Genomic DNA, 22,714 nt, shown 5'->3' with positions numbered 1-22,714 from the left:
AACTGCTTCTGCCCCGCCAGCGAAGTGCTGGCTTAATTCGGCTGCTCTGCTTAATCGCACGGTGTCCCTCTCCGCGTGTGTTTTTTGGCCTTTCCCACGGGACGCTGAAGGGCACCTGGGGGCTGTCCCGGCAAACGAGGACAGCGAGCTCCTTTCCCGTTGGGATTTAACACTTGTAATTGCCCTCTGTCTGAATGTCGTTGGCTCGATGTGCGTTTTGCAGTTTTCCGGGGATTCGCAGAAAGTCGATGCGTCCAGGGAGGAAGCGTTAGAGTTGGTCATACTGAGCGAGGCGGCTGTGGTTGCTTGGCACGTTCGACCTCTTTCCTTGGTTTTGTGTTCTCATCGGACAAACCTAGGTACCTTTCAAGATGAAATGGGATGACGGGATGAAATGGGAAATTCCAACCCCCCCCTCCCCCCATCAATGACAATAATTTTGCCTCAATGAGAAACGCTGCTCCTTTGAGGAGCAAGGAATTGTGGGAAACCGATGGGCAAGGCCTGCCTTTTGGGCCAGACTCTCTGGCCTTCTCCTCAGTACTGTGCTGTGCAAAAAGCCTACATTTTGTGCACTATTTAACATTCATCCTTACCTTTAATCTACTTTGTACTTAAGCACATTACGTTCAGCTTACACACACGAATAAGAAGAGATCCCTGCTGTGCGAGCCACTGACACGTTGCCTGCAGTGTATAATTGTAGTATGTAATAGAGAAACATATCGGCGTAGAATAGCTAACAGGGTGTTACCGTGTTAGAGTGTGTCCCGTGTTCAACTGCAGTCGGTCCCCGACTAATTTAGGGTCCCGTGTCGATCTCCCTGTATTGTATATTTATACACCACATGCACATCCATTCTTAGACACTTTAAAGAATGTCCAGTACAGTACCTGTGGGATGGGGAAGGAAAAAAAAAAAAAAAACCAGAGAGGTGAAAATATTTTCCATTGTATTTTTTTTTCTCAATGATTAATGTCAGTAACAAACACTGAAGAGATTTCATTTAAAATATAGAGAATTTAAAAAATATAAGGATTTTATATATTATATAAATACACGTATATATATACATATATATACTTCTATATTTTGAAAAGTAATTTTAAAATAAGTGATATGTTTTAATCCATTCACTGTTGAGTAGCTTTAAGGACTGACATCAGTGCAGGGTGTTCACCCCCCTTGTGGGGGGGGAGTTCGTCTGGTGTGAGGGGACAGGCGGGATGGGGCCCCCAAGTGTTTGGGTCCCGGTTGAGGGGCCCCACGGATGGCGGTAGATCCACTGTAACACTATTGTAGCTGTAGCAATAATGGCGGACGGAGAGGGCGCGTCGAGTAAAAGCTGGCGTTGCCATGACGCCAGGCGAGCGGCCATCTCCGATTCGCCGAAACCAAAGCATCCGTGAGTACGGGCGGGTCGTTCTTTTAACGCGAGACGCTCGTTCTTCGCCCTCGCCCCGCCCCGCCTCGCCCCGCCCCGCCCCATGACAGAGAGGCGAACGCATGACACGCTGGTCCTTTCCACGCGCCCCCCCCCCTTCCCGAATCCACCACGGCGTCCATTTTCTCTTTGTTTTCAGGATGCCCTTGTTCGGCTTCAAATTTTTTTGTTTTTTTTAATTTTGTAAATATGTATTCATACAGTATGTGTTCCCAGCGTGCACATATGTGTATATACATATATATTACCCCCCCACCCCTTTGCTTCTGACCTGATACCCTTGCTGTGGGAGTGAAATTATGAAGACGGAGTTTCGCGCTCCGCCTGAATTTAATCCCACAGCGCCGCAAGACTTAGTGCCGTTTGGCTTTTTGTGCCAGAGACACTGCAAGCACATGACATATCGCATTAAATGCCCCCCACTCCCCAGCACATGGGGACAGTGAGGCTCGAGCACCAGCCCCTCCCACCCCACCCCACCCCACCCCGATTCCACTTAGCTCACCTTGCGTTTGAAAATACACACACAGCAGCTTGAGCTGAAAAACTTCTTACTGGGGTTGTTTCTTCCTTCTTTCTTTTTTTTTGTTGTTATTTTTAAATTGTGTTTTCTCCTTAATTTATACACATGTAATGTCTTTAAAACAAACGAACAATAATGAAAACAAAAGGCGATAATAAAGTTTTTTTTTTTGGTTGAATCTGTAGATTGGTTTTGTGTCTTGTGTCTGTTGTCTTGTCAGTACGCATCCTAGCAGTTGTCAGTGATATGGACAATTCCAGTTTGCACCAGATAAAGTATTCAAGAGTCCTTTGCATTTCTGAAATTCATGCCCTCGACTGTACCTTCTGATCTAGCTCTGTAAGGTGAGTACCAGCACAAGATCATGTACGGGGCGACATCAGGAGGTAAGACCGATTGTTTGGCAGTCGGAGGGTTGCCGGTTCAAACCCCGCCCTGGGCGTGTCGAAGTGTCCTTGAGCAAGACACCTAACCCCTAACCCCTAACTGCTCTGGCGAATGAGAGGCATCAATTGTAAAGCGCTTTGGATAAAAGCGCTATATAAATGCAGTCCATTTACCATTTACAGTTGCAGCACATTCATATAGATAATCTCCCCTCCCCCCCCCATCTATGTAAGCAATTACTGAACACCAAAATATTTATACACTTTAAAAAGTTTATGCACCTGAAACATATGCAAATAAGACTGACAACAAAAAAGTGCTTTGTGTAAACACACACAGATATTTTACATGAGTATGCATCTGTTTAGTATGTAAGGTACAGAATCGTCCATCTTGCATATGTTCATCTGTCAGATTACTTGTGGCTGCATCACATACTGTAGACATACACATATGTTCTCAAATGAGCAATTGCTTGAATTACTTAATTCCATTTTGCCGTAAGTTTGTCACATTGTTTGGCAATTTACTGCTATGTCCTGCTCATGAAATGTACTAAAACTGCTGTCTTAGTTGTCTCACGGTTTTACTGTTCAAGCAAGTTCGATTCCACACAAAACTGTAGTTTACACCACATAGCGATGATCGAAACGCCTAAACAAGCTGCAGGGAAGAAATGATCGACTGAAACAGAAGTGAAACGTAAAGCAACTACGACAAAAGACGTAAAAAAAATTATAGCATTTATTTGCCTACTAAAACGTAATTTTTCAGTAACTTTCCCTCACATAACTAACGGCAGCCGTATACTTGCCACTGTGTTTTTAATCTGATTTAAAATGTGCTCCTGTCCGTGGGGTATGACGTTGATCTGCAGGACCCAAAACAAGCGGTACGTGTGCCAAGTCCCCTGAACGTGGCGCTCCAACTCCCGCCTCGCGCAGCGTCCTGGCAACCCCAGTTGTCTCAGCCAATCTGGACCACCGAGTCCCGCGTGCGCGCCCGTGGTCTTTCGGACGGTTATTGCTCTGTTAGATGGTTGCTAGGCGACTCCGGCCTGGGCTCAGGTTAGGCACGTTTCTTCTTAAACAGAACGCGCTCGTTTGCTACAGCTGGAGTAACATGAGAACTGGCAAACATATCTGCTGGAACAATAAGAACGCACTGCAAGAACCAAAAGTAAGTGCATCCATATTTGCATGTTTTGCTTTGATCTGGTTTCTTAATATAAATGTATACATATGTTGGCTACTATTTATTAGACAATAAAATAACTTCAAAGTGATCAACTTCAACTTCACTTCAACTGATTTCCAAAAGTAGCCTAATCTCTGTGTAAGATATACTTTAATTCCATACTGCGCACCAGTGGAACTGTATGTCGTTAAATTGCATGAAATTAAATCTGAGATTTTAAAGTTCCGCGAGAATTCTGCAAACGCCCTTTGACCGACAGAGCTGGAACAATTTGGTTTTAGCTGAAGACTTGCTAGTTAATTTGAACCTAACTTTGAAGCATGTGGAAAATGGTATGGTCCACCTCTGAAGAAACGTTTTGCTAATTACAATTTTTTTTAACCATTCATTGTGCATTTAACAGGCTTCTCAAAAGTAATCCTTCTCGTTGAATTTGTATTGATATTGATACTAAAGGCCTCTCTCTTGACTTCCCCGTCCAGTAGTGCTAACTACCCGTGATGCAGAGATTGCACGCTGTCATAGTAAGATAATTATCTAGTACGATATACCGCTTGTTTATTTGTTTACTTGTGTGTGCGCGTCTGGTTGGCTTTAATTGCTGACAGATACCAGCAACTTTCCTCGTTGGCTCTGAGCTACGTGAACTGACCACACGTGAATGGTTGTGGAATTTATTGTGTTCTTTGTCGGAGCACGACTTGTTGTCTTGTAAGTTCCAAATGGGAGGCGGGGGAGGGGGGCTATGTTTCCAGGGTGACCCTTGTCTTTCCCTAGGCTGCGGAGACGGGTGAGGGGCCGGGGGGTCTGTGTGTCAGCCAAGTTATCACTGACACGAATCCACACAATCACCGGAAAAAGCCGCCGAGGAGAAACCTGGGAGATATTTTACTGAATATAAAGTGAGAAAATGTAAATAGTCACAGCTGCATGTAGGCTACCACTGACAACAGTCCCCCAGCTGGCATCTGGACCTTTAACGTCTTTGGTCACGTTTTTGTCCAGCCAGTTGTTCCAGTGCACAACGTACGGCTTTTAAACCGATGCAGAACCGATGTCCGCGTGCAGAGCCGCATCTTCGGTCTCCGCTGAGCGCGCCCCAGGCGATGTGGGTCAGTAAGGACGATGCAGTATATTTCCAGCAAGCTTGGCGGGGCTGCCTCGCGCGGACAGTCGCCCCGGTATGACCGCGCGAGTTCGAACGGGGCGAGTGGCAGAGAGTTCTCTAGAAGGCAATTTGCTTTTGAAAGAAGTAACGTTGGCCTGTGAAGCGAGCAGCGTTGATTGCCTCTGGCTTGGTCTCTATTTCTTAGTTTGGCATAGCTGCAAAGGCGTCCTGTGTCAAAGCTGTCTGGAGCTATGGCCTAAGCTAACCCAGCCGGTGGAAGACCTAGTATATGTGACACCAGGGAATCAGGGCTGCTTTAAATGTGTTCTAAAATGCTCCAAACTGAACCGTGTTCTGTGACCCATAAGCATTGGCCCTGGCCTTCTAAATAGCCCAACCACCACAATGGGGTTCTGGCTTGCTTTGCAAGAAGGTATAAACCTTACACCAAGAGGCGCACAGTCCCCTGCAGGGTGAAACAGGAAAGCTGTCTGTTTATTATAAGGCACTGCTAGGCATGAAAACCGCTCGGAAAGGCCTCCGGTCATGAACAAACGACAGCCATTCTTCAGGCGCTGTTGGGTGTCCATTGTCCGCCTGTACAGAGTGGCTTATCATACAGTATTTTTGACATGCCTAGAGTGCCGCCCTATAATAAGCAGACCGGATACTTGTTTCGCTTTACGCTTGACTGCCCACCTCTTTTTGTATGGTGTATACCTTCTGAATAACCCTAAATGCTAACCCTGCTATTACGCTCATTCATTCCTGTTACATGAGAGGAATGACAGTTTTCCAGGTGGACTGTGACACCTGGCGCTTTCTCCTTTGATGTTCAAGGTGTTTGCGGTGCTACTGTAAACAGAGTCTGGCTTTAGGTTAAAGCCATGCATTCTCCGACGAGAAGCGCTTTTTGTAATCGCCTACCATTCATTTCAATGGGAGCCCGATTTTTCGCGACCACAAGGCATTGCCAGCCGTCCCAGCATGCCTTGCGGGCGCGAAAAATCGGGCTCCCATTGAAATGAATGGTAGGCGATTACAAAGCCGCTTCACGTCGCAGGTCGCACGACTTTAACCGTACTTCCGTTGTGTTTCTCAGCCGCTGCCCTGCAGCCAATCAGAAGTGGGCCGCGTCCGTCCACGCGCCTCGCAAGATGGCCGACAGAGATCAGGAGGGGCCGGGGGAGACGGGAGAGGACACGGACGAGCTGCTTTACTCTGGTATCACGCCCTCACACTCTCATTCGTTCATGTTTGGTTTAGGATGTGCATTTCCTCTACATAGTGATGGCCTGATGTGTTTTTTTCCACACACACATCGCTCTATACAGATATGTTTGATTTGATCAGATGTTCTCTCCTCTCTCTCCCCCGCTCAGATGTGGAGGCAGAGGTCCGGGGTTCGGGGCCCGCTCACGCCCGGCCGCCCCGGGACCACTGCGACCTCCTCCTGGACGCCATCGACGCCCAGCTGAGCCGCTTACAGGTGAGAGAGCCTCTGTGCGCACCTACAGCATTTGAATAAAATCATCCCGGTTGGCAAACAGTCCGCGGATCTACTGCGGGCTCTGGCTTGGCCAGGCTTAGGGTCCGCACCGCACTCAGAACTAGAGCTTTAGAGCTGGATCGGTCACTTGCGAGGTCCTTAATGTTGGTGTCTCACCCGTCTGTGACATCATTAATGTTGGTGTCTCACCTGTCCTACTGTCGAAATGTTTCCAGGCCCAGAGCCATGTTGTCAGAGCCAGAGAGGATGGTGGGAACAGTAAGAGAATGACTCACAACAGCACAGGTAGGCTCGATCTCTCAGGAAACAGCGACACACCTTGAAATGGCATTCCTTATGCCTTTAACACCGGTAATACTGGTAATATTATTGATTTTGGTCTCCATAGGATATGTTGACGATGCTGAAAAAATTAACAGTATTATCCTCTAACCTGTCCTCCATGTTTGAGCCTTATTCCTTATTCCGTATGCCTTGCATTTTTTATTTCTTATGTGCTGAAGTGCTCGGTCAGAGTCAGTCTGTGAGCAAGGACACTGGGTTTGGGAGTACCCTCCACACCAATGCCACCTCCACCCCCCCTCTCGACGTGGGACAGTCCGTCTCCGAGACTCCAGACCTCTCCTCAGGTAACCTTATAGAATTGTTTGCGGTGTTAGCTCCGGCAACATATTAGCCTGCTGATTGGTGGGGGGGGGGGGCCTGCTTTGCCAGAAAGCTTCCCTCTCTGGACAGTGACTCACAGAATGAACCCATGGCTGAAGTCCAAGAACCAGTCCTGAAACAGCAACCACTGGAACATTTCACATTTATCAAGAACAGAACGACTTAGTGACCCGGAGAACAGGCGCTTCCCCTGCTGTCATGCCCAATAACCGATACCGTCCCGGCTCAGCCTTCCCCCCCCTCCCCTCCCCCCACATCCCCCACGCCTCCACATTCATTTGGAGCCCCGCCCCCCTTACTAACCCGGACTGAATCCAAACTCTCCACTCGCTGTTTCCTTCACAGAGAAGCAGTCAGGAAGCAGGGGCCCTGACTCTGCAGAACAGGAGGAGGAGGAGGAGGAGGAAGAGGAGGATGATGGGGGAGCGGCGGTGGGGGAGGCCGAAGAGGACTCCGAGCGGGAGCGGTGCCTCTGGAGGCTGGAGCGCCTGCTGGGACGGGCGGAGGGCGGGTTCGGGAGCTCGCCGCCCCGCAGAGAGGACAGCGTCCGCACCGAGGACTTCGCCGCCCGCTTCAGGGAGGAGATGCTGGAGCCGCTGGGCGGAGTCAGAGCCGAGGGGGCGGGGCCTGGGAGCGGGAGCTCAAGGGAGGAGCCGCTGGGCGGAGTCAGAGCCGAGGAGGCGGGGCCTGGGGGCGGAGCTCCACTGGGCCTCGGTGAACAGAGCACACAAGCACAGCACTCCCAACTCCCACCAGCAGGGGGCGATAGTGAGCAGTCAGGAGACACAGCCTCTGAGCAGGTTGAACTGTCCCAGGGTCAGTCACCCCAGGGATGTAAAAAATGCAGTGTCCACCAGGAGTCCCGTCCCATTGGTGGAAGGAGTGTCAGCATGACTGCTTTAACAGATTCAACCCCCCTATGTGTGCACAAGAGGCCTGGGACTGCCCCAACCAGCGATGGGACCAACTGGACCAGTACACCCCATGCAGAGGGGCCAGGAGGTGGGACCACGGCTTCTTTAAAACCCAAATCAGACGCTCTAGCGCAGAAGGTTAGCGGGTCCGGGACTCGAATGATGTCGAGGTGTCCGAGCTGGCCTGGACCCACCCCAGAACCCACAGAACGAGAACTCCAACTCCGTGTCCCCTCCCCTGGCTGGACCCCCGTCTCCCGCCGTTCCCCGCTGAGGGACACAGAGACCCCCCTCTGCCCCCCACCCCCTGTGCCTTATGGCCCTCCCTGCCCCGGTCCCGCCCCGCCTGACTGCATCGACGGGGGCCTGCCGGAGGTTCTTGGCCTGGCCGGTGAGTCGGCCCAAACCACCGGCGCTGCCGTCCGGGTCCGGCACAGCTGCTGCCAGTAGCGCCCTGTGGATGTGTGTTTACTCAGCCCCATGTTCATTCGTCATGGGCTCGGCTCCTCAACCCTGGTCCTGGAGCGCCACCTGCTGGCCCCTTACTGTTAATGCATTTAATGTGTGTTATTTAATGTGTTTGTTAATTGCGGTTGATTTCCATCCATCCATCCATCCATCTATACCCACTTATTCCTGGTCAGGCTCACGGGAGGTGCTGGAGCCTATCCCAGAATGCATTGGGCTAGAGGCAGGAGCAGTTGATTTACAGTTTAAAATAAATTTTAAAAACCTAAAAAAAAGTTTTTACTCACCTCAGCTGGTCCCTTAGATTCTGAATTGGGTGTTGAATGAACCAGCTACCAATTCATGGTAAAAATGAAAACCAGCCACCTTGCAGTTCTCCATGACCAGGTCAGATGACGTCCACACGTGTCTCTTTCCCGGTTCAGGTTTCGGGTCAGCTCCCGGCCCCCCCAGCAGCAGCGGCACCGGTGTCCTGACAGCGTCCCGGTCCAGTGTGATCACCGCGGAGACAGAGGGGGTCACGGGTCCCCCCGCCCGTCCCGCTGTCAGACACCTGGCAGGTACTGCACACGCACAGGTGTGAGAGTCCAGGTCCCGAAAGTAAAAGTCCTCTCCAGTATTTTCATCCAACCACCTGGATTTGCTAATTAGTAGAATTCTTCAGCCAGGAGGTACTGTAGAGCTAATTAAATCGGCTGGCTGAGTTCATGGGTGGAAGAAACACGTGGCGGGACTTTTACTTTCTGACCCCTAAACTTTCCACCCCTGTGCCCGCATCCTGCCGCTCAACCTCTTTCTCTCACTACTGCAAGGCTGATATTCACCCGCTTAGCATCCTGACAGCCCTGCTGTAAAATTTTCGCAAGGCCGTGACGGTGATGAACCGTTACACAGAGAGGGCTATTTTTGCTGAAAACTGCACCTCTTCAAACCCAAGAACCAAAATTCCTGACCTTTCTGAAAATAAACTGCCTACACCTCTGTCTCATTTCACATTTGATGTTTGTACATTTTGTTAGGTGTAAGTCTTGTTGGTGTAACTTTGTGTTTCATGTCAGGTTCCCCCTTGCAGAAGGGATTTCAATCTCAATGGGGTCTTCCTGGTTAAGAAATGGTTAAATAGATAAAAGTAAAAAATAACGTTGTGTCTACGCGTGTGCGTGTTTGTTTTGACCTGATGAAGACTGCGGTTTCCTCTCTGTCGGTGTGTGTTGTGTCCGCAGGCGTTCCTGTGAAGAGCTTCGACTCGGTGACCATCGACAGCGACCTGGACTCAGTGCGGACCGACCGGGTCCGAGAACACTTCCGGAAGGCTCTCCGCTGCGGTGCAGGTGTGTGGTCCGGGCGGGAGTGGGGTGGGGTGGGGGGGGCGGGGGGGGCGTTGGGTCTGCAGTAAGAGGACGTGCTCCCCGTTCTCACGTGTGTCACACAGTGAAGGGGCTCTGTCCTCACTACCAGTGCTGTCCAACTCTACTGTGCTGGATTCATCATCAGCTCCTATTTTGAAGGCATTACTATGCAGGATTTTTAAGCCTTGCTGTGGTCCTGTGTTTACAATCAAAGTCTCCTCCTCCTTCAACCCCACCCACTCACCCCGAGTAACATCGCTAACATAGCTAGCTGGATAGCTACGTTAGCCAGTGCATCATAGATAATCCCTTAGCATGGTGATTTTGTTATATATTCATGGTAAAACAAAATGTGTGCGTGTGCGTGTATCTGAGGGTGTCACACTCACCTGTGTCCCCCCCCTCCCGCCGTGTCCCCCCCACCCTCCCCTCAGCGGTCAGGTGTGCCCAGGGGAACCTGTACCTGGAGGACCTGTGTACTGACCAGAGTGACCCTGACCTGCTGCTGGAGCCAAGGTCAAAGTTCAGTGAGTCCATATGCTGCTGTTTACTCACATTACATTATGCTACATTCATTTAGCATATGTTCTTGTCCAGAGCAACTTACAATGCAAGAGGACAGACTGCAAAAAAAAGTCTGTCTTTTTTTTTGCTTGTTTAAGCTATTTTTTGCCTACCAAGTGAAATTGTCTTGTACCATTGGAAAATCTTGAAATTATTAAAACTGTCTCACCTCACTGGTAACCTTTTTCGTCTTGCTCGGCAAACAAGTAATCAAAATAATATTTTAAGCCTAAATACAAGAATAAAACAGTCGTTAAGATTGACTTTTTTTGTGTTTTTCGTTTTTTTTCCAGTTAGCGCATTCACCTCAGTTATATGAGCAGCAAACAACACTCTCATCTTTTATTTAACATTCTTGTTTCTTACCGTTTCTGCTTTTACTGCTACTGTCACACTGAAAAATCGCTGTACTGTTTTTAAAAAAATGTAAAAACATCGTCAGGCCTGCAGGCTCTGAGGCGGAACGTTCCGGATGGAAGCCGGCGAGTCAGAGCACCCCATAATCCCCGGAGGGGACCCCCCAGGTTGGAATCTCCGAATGTCATTACTCATCTCTCCGATTCGGTTAAAGCTGTACCCGCCTTGTGGATAGAGGAATACACTGCAATGGACACACTGTATTTTTATTTTATTTTTTATTCAGTGATGAGAAATATATTTGTCATTATGTTTTCCGTAATGTCCACATATGTGCAATGTATTGCAGTGTGTTCAGTTTCCATAAGGGCAGCTTGACCTGGACAGCAGTCATGTATTTATTTAAATGTTCGTACTTCAGCATTAAATGCTGGGTGGCTCTTCCTGTTAGGATACCTGTTGTAGTGTACCGATGTGCCTCGTTGTCTGGGTTCGAACATTTGCGGAGCATTTTGACGGAAACTGACCGTCTGTCTCTCTGTGTGGCTGTCTCTCTGTTAGCGCTGTGGTCAGGTACGACTGCTCGGACGATGAGGAAACCGACGAGGAAGAGGAGGCGGAGGAGGCGGAGCCAGAGCACACTGGTCTCTCAGGACTCGACCACAGAGGGCTGGTGCAGAAGAACAGCGCCCCCTGGAGGAGACGGCCCGGCCGGTTAAGACGGCCGCACTTACGCACGGTGGGGCCGCTACATAATCCGGTTATGAGCATTTTATCTTTATCCTCTTTCTGCCCTGTTTGGAATCGGAAATTGAGCCACTGATGTTCTCTTTCTCCACCTTTCTCTCCCTCTTTCCCCATCGCTCTGTCTCTCTCTTCCTCCCTGTCGTTCTCTCTCTCTCTCTCTCCTCCTGTTGCTGTCTCTCTCTCTCTCTGATATGATTCAAGTGTTTTCTCTTTTTACTCTCTGCTTTTCACTCAACTCTTCATTTATTGAAAGTGTTACGAGGTTAAACATTTATTGCCAGCGTTTATTGAACAAATTCAGTGGAATTTTATGGAAAAAGATGAAAGAATACAATTTTCCCATGATTCCCTGTTTCAAGTTGACTGGCGGGTGGCTGGAGGCGATGAGCGTAGACCGGCTGCTGCTGGAGGAAGCTCTCCACGCCCTGAGACAGGTGAGCTACTCTCCGTCACGGTCCTCTTCTGTGGGTTATACATGCGGCCACTGACAGGGGGCGCTGTTGCTACACTGCAGGTCTTTTTCTGTGGTTGGTGCCTTTCATGTGTCACCTTGGTTTAGTTTTGTGCTTGTTTTTTTGGGACATTTCCTGTTCTACTCTGTAATTCTCCTGCGTGTGTGTGTGTGTGCGTGCACGCGTGTGTGTGTGTATCTGTGTGTGTGTTTGTGTGTGTATCTGCGTGTGTATGTGCGTGTGTGCATGTGTGTTTGTGTGTGTTACAGAACTGCCTAAGGGAGGAGGAGAGGTTGAAACAGAAGAGGGAACAGCTACATGATACGGAATTGTCCCTCACTACATTACTGCAACAGAAGAAGGTATATATACACTCATACGCACACATGCACACAAGGGTATTGCTGTGATATGCCTATAAATACAATTAGGCAGTCCATATTTGTAATGGTAATCATTAAAATAATCATTTTTAAGCAATGTGTTGGAACATCCGAGTGGTGTGTTTCCTTTATTGGAGTCTCATCTCAGTGGTGTAACTGAGCTCCACCAGCATTCATATCTGTGCTCATGAGCTCGTCACCCAATGAGGTTCCCCCGTGTGATCATGTGATCTCCCAGCATGCCGTGCAGGAGTTGGAGTACGCCCAGGAGAGGGCGGAGCAAGCCGAACGTGAGGGGCGTGGCCTGGAGGCCAGCCTGAGAGACAGCCGGACGCTGGCGGACAGCACCAGGTAACAGACGCACCTGTCACTCACACGTCGCTTACCCACGATGCAGTGCAGCCCGTGCAGGACCGTGTCGTCTGCGTGTGCCGCAGGTCGCAGCTGCGCGTGCTGCAGGCCCAGAGGGACGCCCATGCGCAGGAGCTGCGCGATCTGGAGGCGGAGCTAACTGCGCTGCGCAGGCACAAGGGGGCGGAGTCAGAGAAGGTACGGAACACACCTCTTGTTTCTGATTGGCTGATTGGTTCCTCTGCATGTGCTGTTTGCATTAACCTATGAGGGCACCACACTTACAGTTCAAACGAGTTTGTGGCCAATCAAATTAAAATGTATTCATTATTGTGAAAGGTTTTGTGTAATGTCGTTTTTACAGCATTCTCTGCAGGTGACTGTCCTTCAGTTTATTAAATATTAACCAAATATTGAGCGGCTGATGAGCAGCTTGCTTTATACCGATGGTGATTGTGTGTGTTCTGAAGAACTGAAGCTCTCCTCTCTGTGTCAGAGGTTGCTCACCAGTGGTCTGTCCGTCCTGGAGAGGGAGGAGCTGGACAGACAGCTGGACAGCGCCAAAACGGAGCTGTTCGCCGAGCGGCGCCGGGCCCGGCACAAACTGGACTCACTGCAGGAGGTATCTCCCAGCATGCAACAGCAGGGCGTTTAGTGCAAACTGCCTTTGCATCACGTTTAAATGCTGTTTTAACTTCTACATTTATTTATGAGTTAGTGTTTAATGAAGGCTGTGATCGGTTTTTGTGTGTCGACTGCATACGTGTGTGTGTGCGTGTGTGTGTGTGCGTGCGTGTGCGTGTGCGTGTGTGTGCGTGTGCGAGTGTGCGTGTGTGTGTGCGTGCGTGTGTGTGTCCAGAGGCTGGAGGAGACTCAGCAGGAGCTGGAGCAGTGTGTGGAGGAGGTCAGGGTCCTGAGGGCGAGTCACACGGGTCTGGAGGAGGAGCTCACTGCTGCCCAGAGACAGAGAGAGGACCTGGAGCAGGTATCACACACACACACACACACACACAGACACACGCACACACGCACACACACACACACACACAGACACACACGGACGGACACACGCACACACACACAAACACACAAACACACAGACACACACACACACACAAACACATGCACACACACACAGAATCCTATCATAACCCATCCTCTCTGTCTGTTATTTTTCACTACAAACTTTCTCTCTTTCTCCTCCTCATGTTCTTCACCCTCTCTCCCACACCTCCTCTCCTTCTCTCCTCCTCCTCCCGCTCTGTGTCCGTCCCAGAGGAGGAGGGAGGAGGCGCAGGCCCACGAGGCACAGGTGCAGGAGCTGCAGGGCCGGCTGGGGGAGCACGGGGGCCGGGTCGGGGCTCTGGAACGCCTCCTGGCCCAGCAGGAGGTGCGGCAGCAGGAGGCGCAGGAGCAGCTGGGGGCCCTGCAGGAGGAGAAGAGGAGCCTGGAGGCGCAGCTGCTCTCCCAAAGGGAGGAGCACCTCGTCGAGCTGAGGGAGACGCAGGAGCAGGCGAGGAGACGCAAGGTCAGGGGCGCAGGGGTGAGGGTCGCAGAGGAAGCACAGATTCTTTACACTCACCAGATACTCTACTCTGCATTCCGTCATCCTCTCTGTTCTTTAGATGCAGGAGGATCAGGTCAGTAGCAGGAGTCTCTGGTGCTCTGTTACAGTGCAGAATGTTCATTGTCACAGTGCTCTCCTAGGACATGTCGCTTCATTACTTTTCATTAGATTCATGAAATTGGACAGTTGGTTCTGGTTGAGCATCTGGTGTGTCTACAGAATCTGTGCTCACGTCACTGTAGAGTGGTAGATTACCGCTGCCAGTGTAACAATAGCTCCCAGTCAAGTGATGATGCTGGTTAGGTGAATGTTCATGTTGGTGCGTCTGTGTGTGTGTGTGTGTGTGTGTGTGGTGTGTGTGTGTGTGTGTGCACCAATGCGTGTGGCTGTACCTGATGTTGTGAAACACTCCATTTGTCCCACAGGAGCTGGAGTTGGAGCAGCTGAGGTCGGAGCTGAGCTCTGCGGAGCAGCAGGAGATTCAGCAGGTGAGGAACGTCACTCAGAGCCAAATCAGGAAACAAAAATCAAAAACACTCAGTGTTCTTCAGTGCAATGGATGCCCCTGTGGTGCGTTTGCACTTGTTCATGAGGCTCAGCGTTTTTCAGTCCTCCTGATGTGTTAAAGTGTCCCCCTGGTGGGTTTCTGGGTTTTTTCGGGTCCTGTAGGTTTTGGGACGGGCGGAGGAGGAGAAACGCGAGGCCCTTCAGGAGCAGGCCCTGTCCCACGCTCAGCGTTCAGACGCCCTGCGGGCCCGCGTTCAGGTCAGTGCCTCGCTGTGCTGCTCCGCTGCATCGCTGCACCCGTTTCACAAACGTCTCAGCTGAGCCACGGCCTTCTGAAGCTGTCATTCACACTCGATTTCTCTCTCAACATGCATTACCAGTTCTGCCCTGAAGAGGGCGACAATGACAATGCAATATTCCACCGTTCACTCTTTTAAATTAAGGGGAGTCCAGTGGTAGGGTAGAAAAGCAGACCAGAGATAGTGTAGACAAGCATTGGCTGTTGTTAGCAGAGGAGTTTGGTCAGGATGGGGGTTTGAATTGTACCTGGACCTGGATGAGTGTTTGGTGGCACAGTCTACCTGGAGCACGGAGTGGACAGGAGAGGTCAGGTGTGACAGCGGGGATTCTTGTGTTCCTCAAGCTGAAGGAGGAAGAGCTGAGGAAGCTGACGGACGCCCTGGAGCGACAGGAGGAGGCGGCGAAGACGCGGGAGGAGGAGCTTCGGAAGGAGGCGCAGGAGACGGTACTCCCTCAGACACCGCCGTACCGCCAGGGTATGAGGAGGTGACATCATAACGCCAGACCGTGGGCACTGATTTCTGTTCCTTTATCCCTCCCCCCCTCCCCCCCGGGGTCCCAGGTGCGCCAGGCCCTGGACCAGGAGCGCAGGAAGTGGGAGGCGCAGAAAGGGGAGGAGCTCCAGGCTCAGCAGGAGGCACTGGAGGAGCAGGGCCGGCGGGCGGTGGAGCGGGTGAGCGAGGAGGCGGAGAGAGAGAGGAGGAACTCCCTGGCACTGCAGAACAAGATCGTGGAGCTTCAGACGGTGAGGGGGTAGGGGGCAGGGGAGGAGGTGGCCTCAGGTTTAGAGCTGGGGACGGATCAGAATGATCATTTCAGCTTTGCGTTGGCCACAGAGTGACTCCCTCTCTCCCCCCCCCCCCCCCCCCCCCCAGCGCATGCAGGAGCAGGAGAGCGAGGCCCGGCTGCAGCAGAGGGAGCATGCGGCTGCTCTGGCTGCGCAGCTCGGCGCTCTGAGGGACGAGCAGCAGGACGAGCTGCAGCAGCTGCGCAGACAGCTGGAGCAGGTGGGCGGAGCCACACACAGACTGACAGGCAGGGAGAGAGATGGGCAGACAGACAGACAGAGAGACAGGCAGGCAGACAGAGAGAGAGACAGACAGACAGAACTGCTCAGACGTAGCTGTTGATTAAATACACCTCCCCATTGGTGGGTCCAGCGTAACCGACAGTGCACCTCCTGCTGGCAGGAGGTGCAGAGGGAGGTGTCCCGGCTGCAGCTGGCCGTGCAGGAGGCCCAGGAGGAGGCCCAGGCCCTGCGGGCGGCGCTCGCCCTGAGAAGGGGGCGGAGTCCGGAGGAAGGGGGCGTGTCGAGGGCGGAGCTGCAGCAGAGGGGCTGGGCCACAGAGATGGGGGCGGAGTGCCAGCGCTTGCAGGAGCTGCTGGAACACTGTGGAGCCACTGGGGGCGCTGTTCAGCTCCCACATAAGTACTGCACCCCGCATACTGCCTTCCTGCCATATTTAAACACACTTTCTACACACAGTCACATCTATCATTACACACAATCAGGAGAACACACTCACATTTACATTCTCACAGAGACACACACTCACTCACTCAGTCACTCACATGCACACATATGCACACACATGCACGTGCGCACACACACCTACTCTGACATTGACTACAGAAGTTTGCAGAATTGTAACCCCAGTTGATGTTTTGTGCTGATCATGTACGGTGGGTGTATTGGTGTTTTGCGCTACAGTCCTACGGTGGCCCAGGTGGCACAAACCTTGCGTTCTATGAGAGAGCAGCTGTACACCCTGGTCAGCCGTCTGCAGCAGGACCTGGACACGCAGAGGCACAAGACCCAACAGCTAGCCCGAGACAAGGCATGTTCCCCCTGCACAGGCTCCGCCCATTTTATACACAGAGCTCAGTTATGTAACAGCATCATCACTCATGTCAGTAACACAATGTATGTGTATGTGTGCGCGCGTGTGTGTGTATGCGTGTGTGCGTGTGTGTTGTGTGTGTGTGTGTGTGCGTGTGTGTGTGTGTGTGTGTGTGCGTGTGTCTGTGCGTGTGTCTTTGTGTGTGTGTGTATGCGTGTCTGTGCGTTGTGTTGTGCTGTGTCGTGCGTGTGTGTTGCTGTGCGTGATGTTGTGTGTGTGGGCGTCGCTGGTGTTGTGTGTGTGTGTGTGTGTGTGTGCGTGTGTCGTGTGTGTGTGTGTGTGTGTGTGTGTGTGTGTGTGTGTGTGTGTGTGTGTGTGTGTGTGTGTGTGTGTGTGTGTGTGTGTGTGTGTGTGTTTAGGAGCGGGAGCTGCGGACTCAGAACGAGCGGTTGACTGTGGAAAGGGAGCAGGCCCTGGACTCACTGAAAGAGCGGCTGATTCAGGTAGAGACCCCTCTGTGAACACCTGTACAGGATACCTGTCCCCTGTGGAGGACAGACTGTAACCCTTGTCCCGTGTGCAGGACACAGACTGTAACCCATGTCCCCTGTGCAGGACAGACTGTAACCCATGTCCCCTGTGAAGGACAGACTGTGACCCATGTCCCCTGTGGAGGACAGACTGTAACCCATGTCCCCTGTGAAGGACAGACTAACCCCCTGCCCCGTGTGCAGGAGCACATTGAGGAGCTGAGCAGCATGCAGAGGACCCAGCTGCGGGACAGCAGCTGCGAGCCGGGGGGCGTGGTCGCGTCGCTACGGCGACAGCTGCAGGAGAAGGACGGCGAGCTGCGGGAGGTGCAGAGGAGCATGGGGAGGTGGAAGGAGCAGACCGCCGCCCGCCTGGCACGCAAGTTTGAGGAGGAGCTGACGGCCGAGCTGGAGAGGTACGGCAAAACGTTTCACAGAGTTTCACAGAGTCTGAGTTTCACAGAGTTTCACAGAGTCTGAGTTCCACAGAGTTCCACAGAGTTCCACAGAGTTCCACAGAGTTCCACAGAGTCTCACAGAGTTTCACAGAGTCTCACAGTTTTGCTTGTGCAGCTGATTGGAGGCAATTGACAGAGATTTTTTTTTAAATTCTTCATGTATCGTGTCATTTAATCACATTACACAATACCAAGAAAGAAGACGAAGGTAAAAAGTCACCTTTGCAATTTTGGGATGTTCAGTCTTTTTGACAACCCGTTGGCTTGGCCGTGCAGCAAGGGTTATGAAACATGCTTCAGCTCTACACACGGACTACCTCTGGGAAACAAAGGGAATGCCTGTTCTCTGTGAAATCCACCAATAACAGCGGAGGTGCGCAGTGATTGGTGGTTGGTGGAGGTAAAGTTCTGAAGGGGCGGTTCTTTATTGCTGGGTTACATCACACGAGGTCACATGGTGATCTGAAGGGTCCTCCCCTTTTGCAGCCCCAGTTGCTATATGTTGCATTCTCTGGTTACAGTGAGCAGCGTTTTGTGTTTTATTTTAGATCTTTGCCCTGTACCCCGAAAAAGAAGTTAAATATATCTATCATTAGTCAAAAAATAAACATAACATCGGCTGGCACTTATGTAACGTAGTAACCACTGATCTACACAGTAACATGTGATGGCATATGTGCATTGGGTTTTTACAAACCTTTAAAATAAATTTGAATTTACTTTCAGTAGTCGTATTGAATTCCTAGCAAATAACTCCCTAAAGAAAAATGCATTGCTTAAAGATGTGAACATTGTGACCGTACCGTATGACTGTTATGATTTATTTCTCTGTTGAGAAACCTGGAAATATAAATGCGTTGCGTTGTGCATGTTGATTGACATGTAGCTTTCCCCTCCTGCAGATGCAAGGCACAGTTACTAAAGGAGAGGTAACGTGGTTCACCTCTGAGATGTAGCAGTAGTGCGGAAATAGCGCCGAGCATCACTCACTAACCTAGATACATCCGGGCCTCCAGGACAAGTGTCTCCCAACATAGAAGAAGAATCAGTCGCTTATTCTAACTCGTGTGTGACAGTAGTGCGTCCTAGCAGTAGCAGTAGCTGTAGTTCTGCACCTCTGCTGTGTTGGTGTGGTGTGTGACGCCTGATATTCGTTTTTATTTTTTAGACGGGTCCCGAGGACCAGAACGGACCAGCAGAGGAAACTGCAGCGTCTGGAGACTGAGATGAGGCAGCTGACCGCGGTAAATTACCACATCAGACACCAAAAAAACAACAACTTTTTACATTGAGAAACACGACCGGAGTATTGCAATGTATAGTCGCTCAGGGAGTGTTTCTGTGTTTAACCCTTTAACCTTTTTAATGTGTGAGGTCACAAATGTCCGATTAGAATGTTCTCAACCGAACGTTCTAATGCTGATGTCACAATCACTGCCGGTAACCGAAGGCAACAGAGTTCCTAGAACACTGGGAAGAGACCTACTGTTCAGTGGGTTAATACAGTAACACATAGGGATTATAGGTGACCGCTGTGTTGGAATTTTATTTTTGTCGGTGTCTTAAACGTTATCCACGAGGAGAAAGGTCAGGCACTTAAAAAATGCCTCCCTCAAATGCACTACATCTTTTTTTTACTACTGTCACACCTGCAGTGTGACCTTATTTATCACTCCAGTCTCTCTCTCTCTCTCTCTCTCTCCCTCTGTCTTTCCCTCTGGGACTGTGATGTACCACTTCCCATCAATTGTCAATGTGCAGTAATTTAAATACTGACTTACACCGACTTAACATGGCTGCTCTTGTCGAAGAAACTTCCGGAAGTCAATAAGTACTTCCTGCTGTAGTGACTTGTTTAATGAAACTGCTTGGATTTCTTCTCTTGTTCCAGGAGTACGGTGACCCAGGGGTACTGCGTTCCACCTCCACCCCCTCCCTCCTGTCTGCGGACCCCCCCGCCGCCCCCGGCCCCCCCGACCTGGCCACGTTCAAGCTGCTGCGCCACCTGCAGAGCCGCGTGAGACAGCTGCGTGCGGAGAACTCTGTGCAGAGCTGCAGCCCCACGCACCTGGGCCCGTACCTGAACACACACCCGAGCACGTACCTGGGGACGCACCTGAACATGCACCTGGGCACCGCGGGGGAGCTGGCAGGATCATACCTGGAGACGGTGAGTCCCCGCCCCGCCCTGCCCTGGTCTAATCCCCTTTCCCATCCCATTCACCCTGGGGGTATAGCGTGTGAGTTAGGGGAGGGGGGGTAACGTGAGTTAGTGGAGGCGGCTAACCGAACGCCCCCGTGTTCTCCCTACAGATCAGCCCTGCTTCAGAGCGCTGTCACACCAGGACCCGAACCCACAGCAGGACGGTCCCGAACTGAGCCGGAGCCCCAGGGAGATACAGACATGGGACTGCCCCACCCCACCCACCCACCCACCCACTCAGAGACAGGTGCTCCCCCCCCCCCAAAGTCACGCACGTAAGGTACGGTGCACTGTAGAACCGCTGTGGTCAGGTCATTTCAAAAAGAGGACTGCTTGAAAGCACAAAGTCTCACCTCTCACTCACAGGATGACTGCGGGATCCGGGGTCTCACCCACGCCCCCCCCCCCAGGGGCCTCGCCCCCCCGCCCACAGAGGCCTTGACCCCGCAGTCAGGACATCCCGTAAAATACCTGAGCACGCTCCGAACACACCTGAGTTTCGCCAGGTTTTTTACTGCCGCAGTTAAAGGCCGGGAGGGTACAGCCTGACGTCAGACCGCGGCAATATCCCAGAGGCCTCGCCGTCTTTCACGCGCGGCGCGGACGCTCAGCGCCCTGACCGCGCGCTCGTAAACCGGTCAGTCACCCCGCGTGAGGCAGCGGACGGAGTGGCGTTTGAGTGGCGGGTGCATCGGGTTCGCAGTTAAAGGGCCGGTCACATGACTCTGTATGACTACCGAGTGCTCCTTTTATCGTCTTTTTCGAAATCGTTCAAAATATTCGAGCGAGACAACTGCCAGATCAACGCAGTTTTAAGTGCAAGCGAGGTTTTACTTCAACAATGATTTCTTCCCCGTTTCATGGTACACTTTTCCTAATAAAGCACGCAGACGTGGTATTTTGTCATTTCAAGTTTAATTTAAAAAAAAAAAAAAGGTCAACAATCCACTTTACACAGGCTTCCACAATCAAGGTGCAAATAAGATCATCTGGATCAACAAACAAACAAAAAAAAAAAACATTCACATTCTGAAGCCCAACGAAACCCATAATACTTGATTGTATGTGCTTTTTAATTTTTAAATTTTTTTTTAAATGGGATTTTAAAAGGCATGAATGCATCACTCCTGTTGCATAGCTGTGTCCAGGACTGCTCACACCGGTACACTTCCCGCTTAGTCCTGGGGGCCGGACTCCTTCCGACCGGAGCCTTTAACGATCGAAAAGACCCAAATTTTTATCGTTTTATTGTGTGGACGTACAGTAATGCTGGGGTCGTATGAACCACAAAGCAGTCTTACTGCTGTTGGCCAAAAAGTAAGATTATGGTCAGCATTTCATGCATGGCTGACTCTGTCGGGTCCGTGAAATTGTCAGTAGACCAATCAAAGTCACCTGAACCTTGTTTTTTAATGTTTTTTTACCAGCCAAACTCGCGAGCGATGCCGTTCAGAGACTCCGTAGCTCTCTAGACTTACGGCCTCTGCTCGACAATAAAGCAAGCTGAAACGTTTCCCTTCATAAGCTGACATTGCTCTGCTCACCGTCTTCCACGAATGTGGAAATGCTTTTCTGTAATGTAAAAAAAAAAAAAAAAATTGTGCTACCAGCATAGACCCCCCCATGGCTGGACAAATATCGGTTATGGATACCAGCCGATAATTTCCATACGCCAGATCCCTACTTCACTGTGCTGACCCTTCACTGCTCACAGCACAATGGAGCCATTACAAAATGGAGCAGGAGAGCGGTCCCTTCAGGACAACCCAAGGAGCACCAGCTTTAGCCATGCTAGCGTAATCAACTGGTTTGGATGCTAGCACTAGCGCCGAAGGATTTTCCTGCCAAAGGCTTCGCACATTCCCGTTGGAGCGGCACACTGGAGCCTCTGGAACAAACGCCAACCTGCCATCCACTGGGAGTCCCCACCTCCTACCCCTTAGAAAGCCAAACCCCCATCCACTTTCACACAAAAATGAAAATCTGTACTGGCACTGTTGAGAATGTAAAATTAGCATAGTATACTTAGCTGCAGTACCCTTAGCCAAACCCTTGAACGTTGAACACAAAGGTAACCAATCCGGTTTGAATTTGTACCAGAAACAAAACAATATGGCTGAACGTAGAACGAAAAAAGAAAATGGCCGACTACCGTAAGCTTGGACGAGTTTTTCTGCACAGGCGGCGAGCTCTATGAGAAAAATGTGCGGCTATTATATTTTCGGTAATATGTTGAAGCTGTTAAGTAAAACGGAGAAGAAAGTTTAGCAGGTGGCCGAGCACTCAAGGCTGTTTTGACACACTGTTGCTGAAGCTTGGCGGCGGCAGCAGGGTACCTGTCCACAGGTGTGTCTTTTTTAACGTCCCGATGTGTCTGGATGTCCAGGAACGGGGGAAAAAAAAAAAAACCCAAATGGTCTTACCTAGCTAACGCAAAACGTCTTTCGCAGTGTTAACGGAACGGTTTGTCAATGTTATAACGTTGCCCCTACAGGCCTGCAACATTGTGAGGATGTCTTAGCTGTGTTAGCTGGGTAGGTTGGTTGCCAATAGAAGGCCACTCCAGAAAGGGCAGAAGCCCCGCCCAGCACTGAGACGGACAGATGAAACGTAAAAATAGACCAATTGGGGTTAGGGGGAGGGCAATCTAAATTTCTCTTTTTAAAAATTATTTTTCTTTAAAATTATCTTAATTTCAGTGGTGAAATTAATTCTCACAACCACTAGACATCACTAGTCTTGACAAAACTGTGAAAATGGGGCATTTGGAGGATTTGGCCAGACATAATACACGTTTACGTCCCAACGGTCAATCTTGTTGGCCCTCTCTCGGGCGGCCATCTTGTGGCGACCGTAGGACGTAGGCTCTTGCAGACAGGAAGGTACA

At 50.7% G+C, this 22,714-nt stretch overlaps 1 protein-coding gene across 6 annotated transcripts; it reads left to right on the top strand.

The window, feature by feature from the left end:
- Positions 1 to 3,205: 3,205 nt before the first annotated feature.
- On the top strand, positions 3,206 to 20,917 carry si:ch211-102c2.8 (trichohyalin). Of its 6 annotated transcripts, none has more exons than XM_064353474.1 (30): positions 3,206 to 3,534; positions 5,777 to 5,884; positions 6,043 to 6,149; positions 6,386 to 6,455; positions 6,674 to 6,799; positions 7,182 to 8,141; positions 8,644 to 8,778; positions 9,442 to 9,549; positions 10,002 to 10,094; positions 10,574 to 10,655; positions 11,050 to 11,227; positions 11,595 to 11,669; positions 11,957 to 12,049; positions 12,309 to 12,421; positions 12,508 to 12,619; positions 12,918 to 13,043; positions 13,281 to 13,406; positions 13,698 to 13,949; positions 14,414 to 14,476; positions 14,658 to 14,753; positions 15,139 to 15,240; positions 15,358 to 15,540; positions 15,671 to 15,802; positions 15,986 to 16,224; positions 16,507 to 16,633; positions 17,056 to 17,139; positions 17,371 to 17,582; positions 18,793 to 18,868; positions 19,516 to 19,794; positions 19,938 to 20,917. In XM_064353474.1, the coding sequence occupies exons 2-30, from the start codon at positions 5,818 to 5,820 to the stop codon at positions 20,001 to 20,003; spliced, it is 4,482 nt and encodes a 1,493-aa protein (XP_064209544.1). In that variant the 5' UTR covers positions 3,206 to 3,534; positions 5,777 to 5,817; the 3' UTR covers positions 20,004 to 20,917. The 6 variants fall into 6 exon arrangements, with proteins under 6 accessions (XP_064209544.1, XP_064209542.1, XP_064209543.1 ...); XM_064353472.1 differs by having other exon boundaries at positions 5,763 to 5,884; XM_064353473.1 differs by lacking the exon at positions 3,206 to 3,534 and adding an exon at positions 3,890 to 4,076 and having other exon boundaries at positions 5,763 to 5,884.
- Positions 20,918 to 22,714: the final 1,797 nt, after the last annotated feature.

This window comes from Anguilla rostrata, chromosome 10 (genome assembly GCF_018555375.3).
Source record: "Anguilla rostrata isolate EN2019 chromosome 10, ASM1855537v3, whole genome shotgun sequence".
Taxonomy (NCBI): Eukaryota; Metazoa; Chordata; class Actinopteri; order Anguilliformes; family Anguillidae; genus Anguilla; species Anguilla rostrata.
Note: the sequence above shows the minus strand (reverse complement) of the source record. Positions and strands in the feature narration are given on the sequence as shown.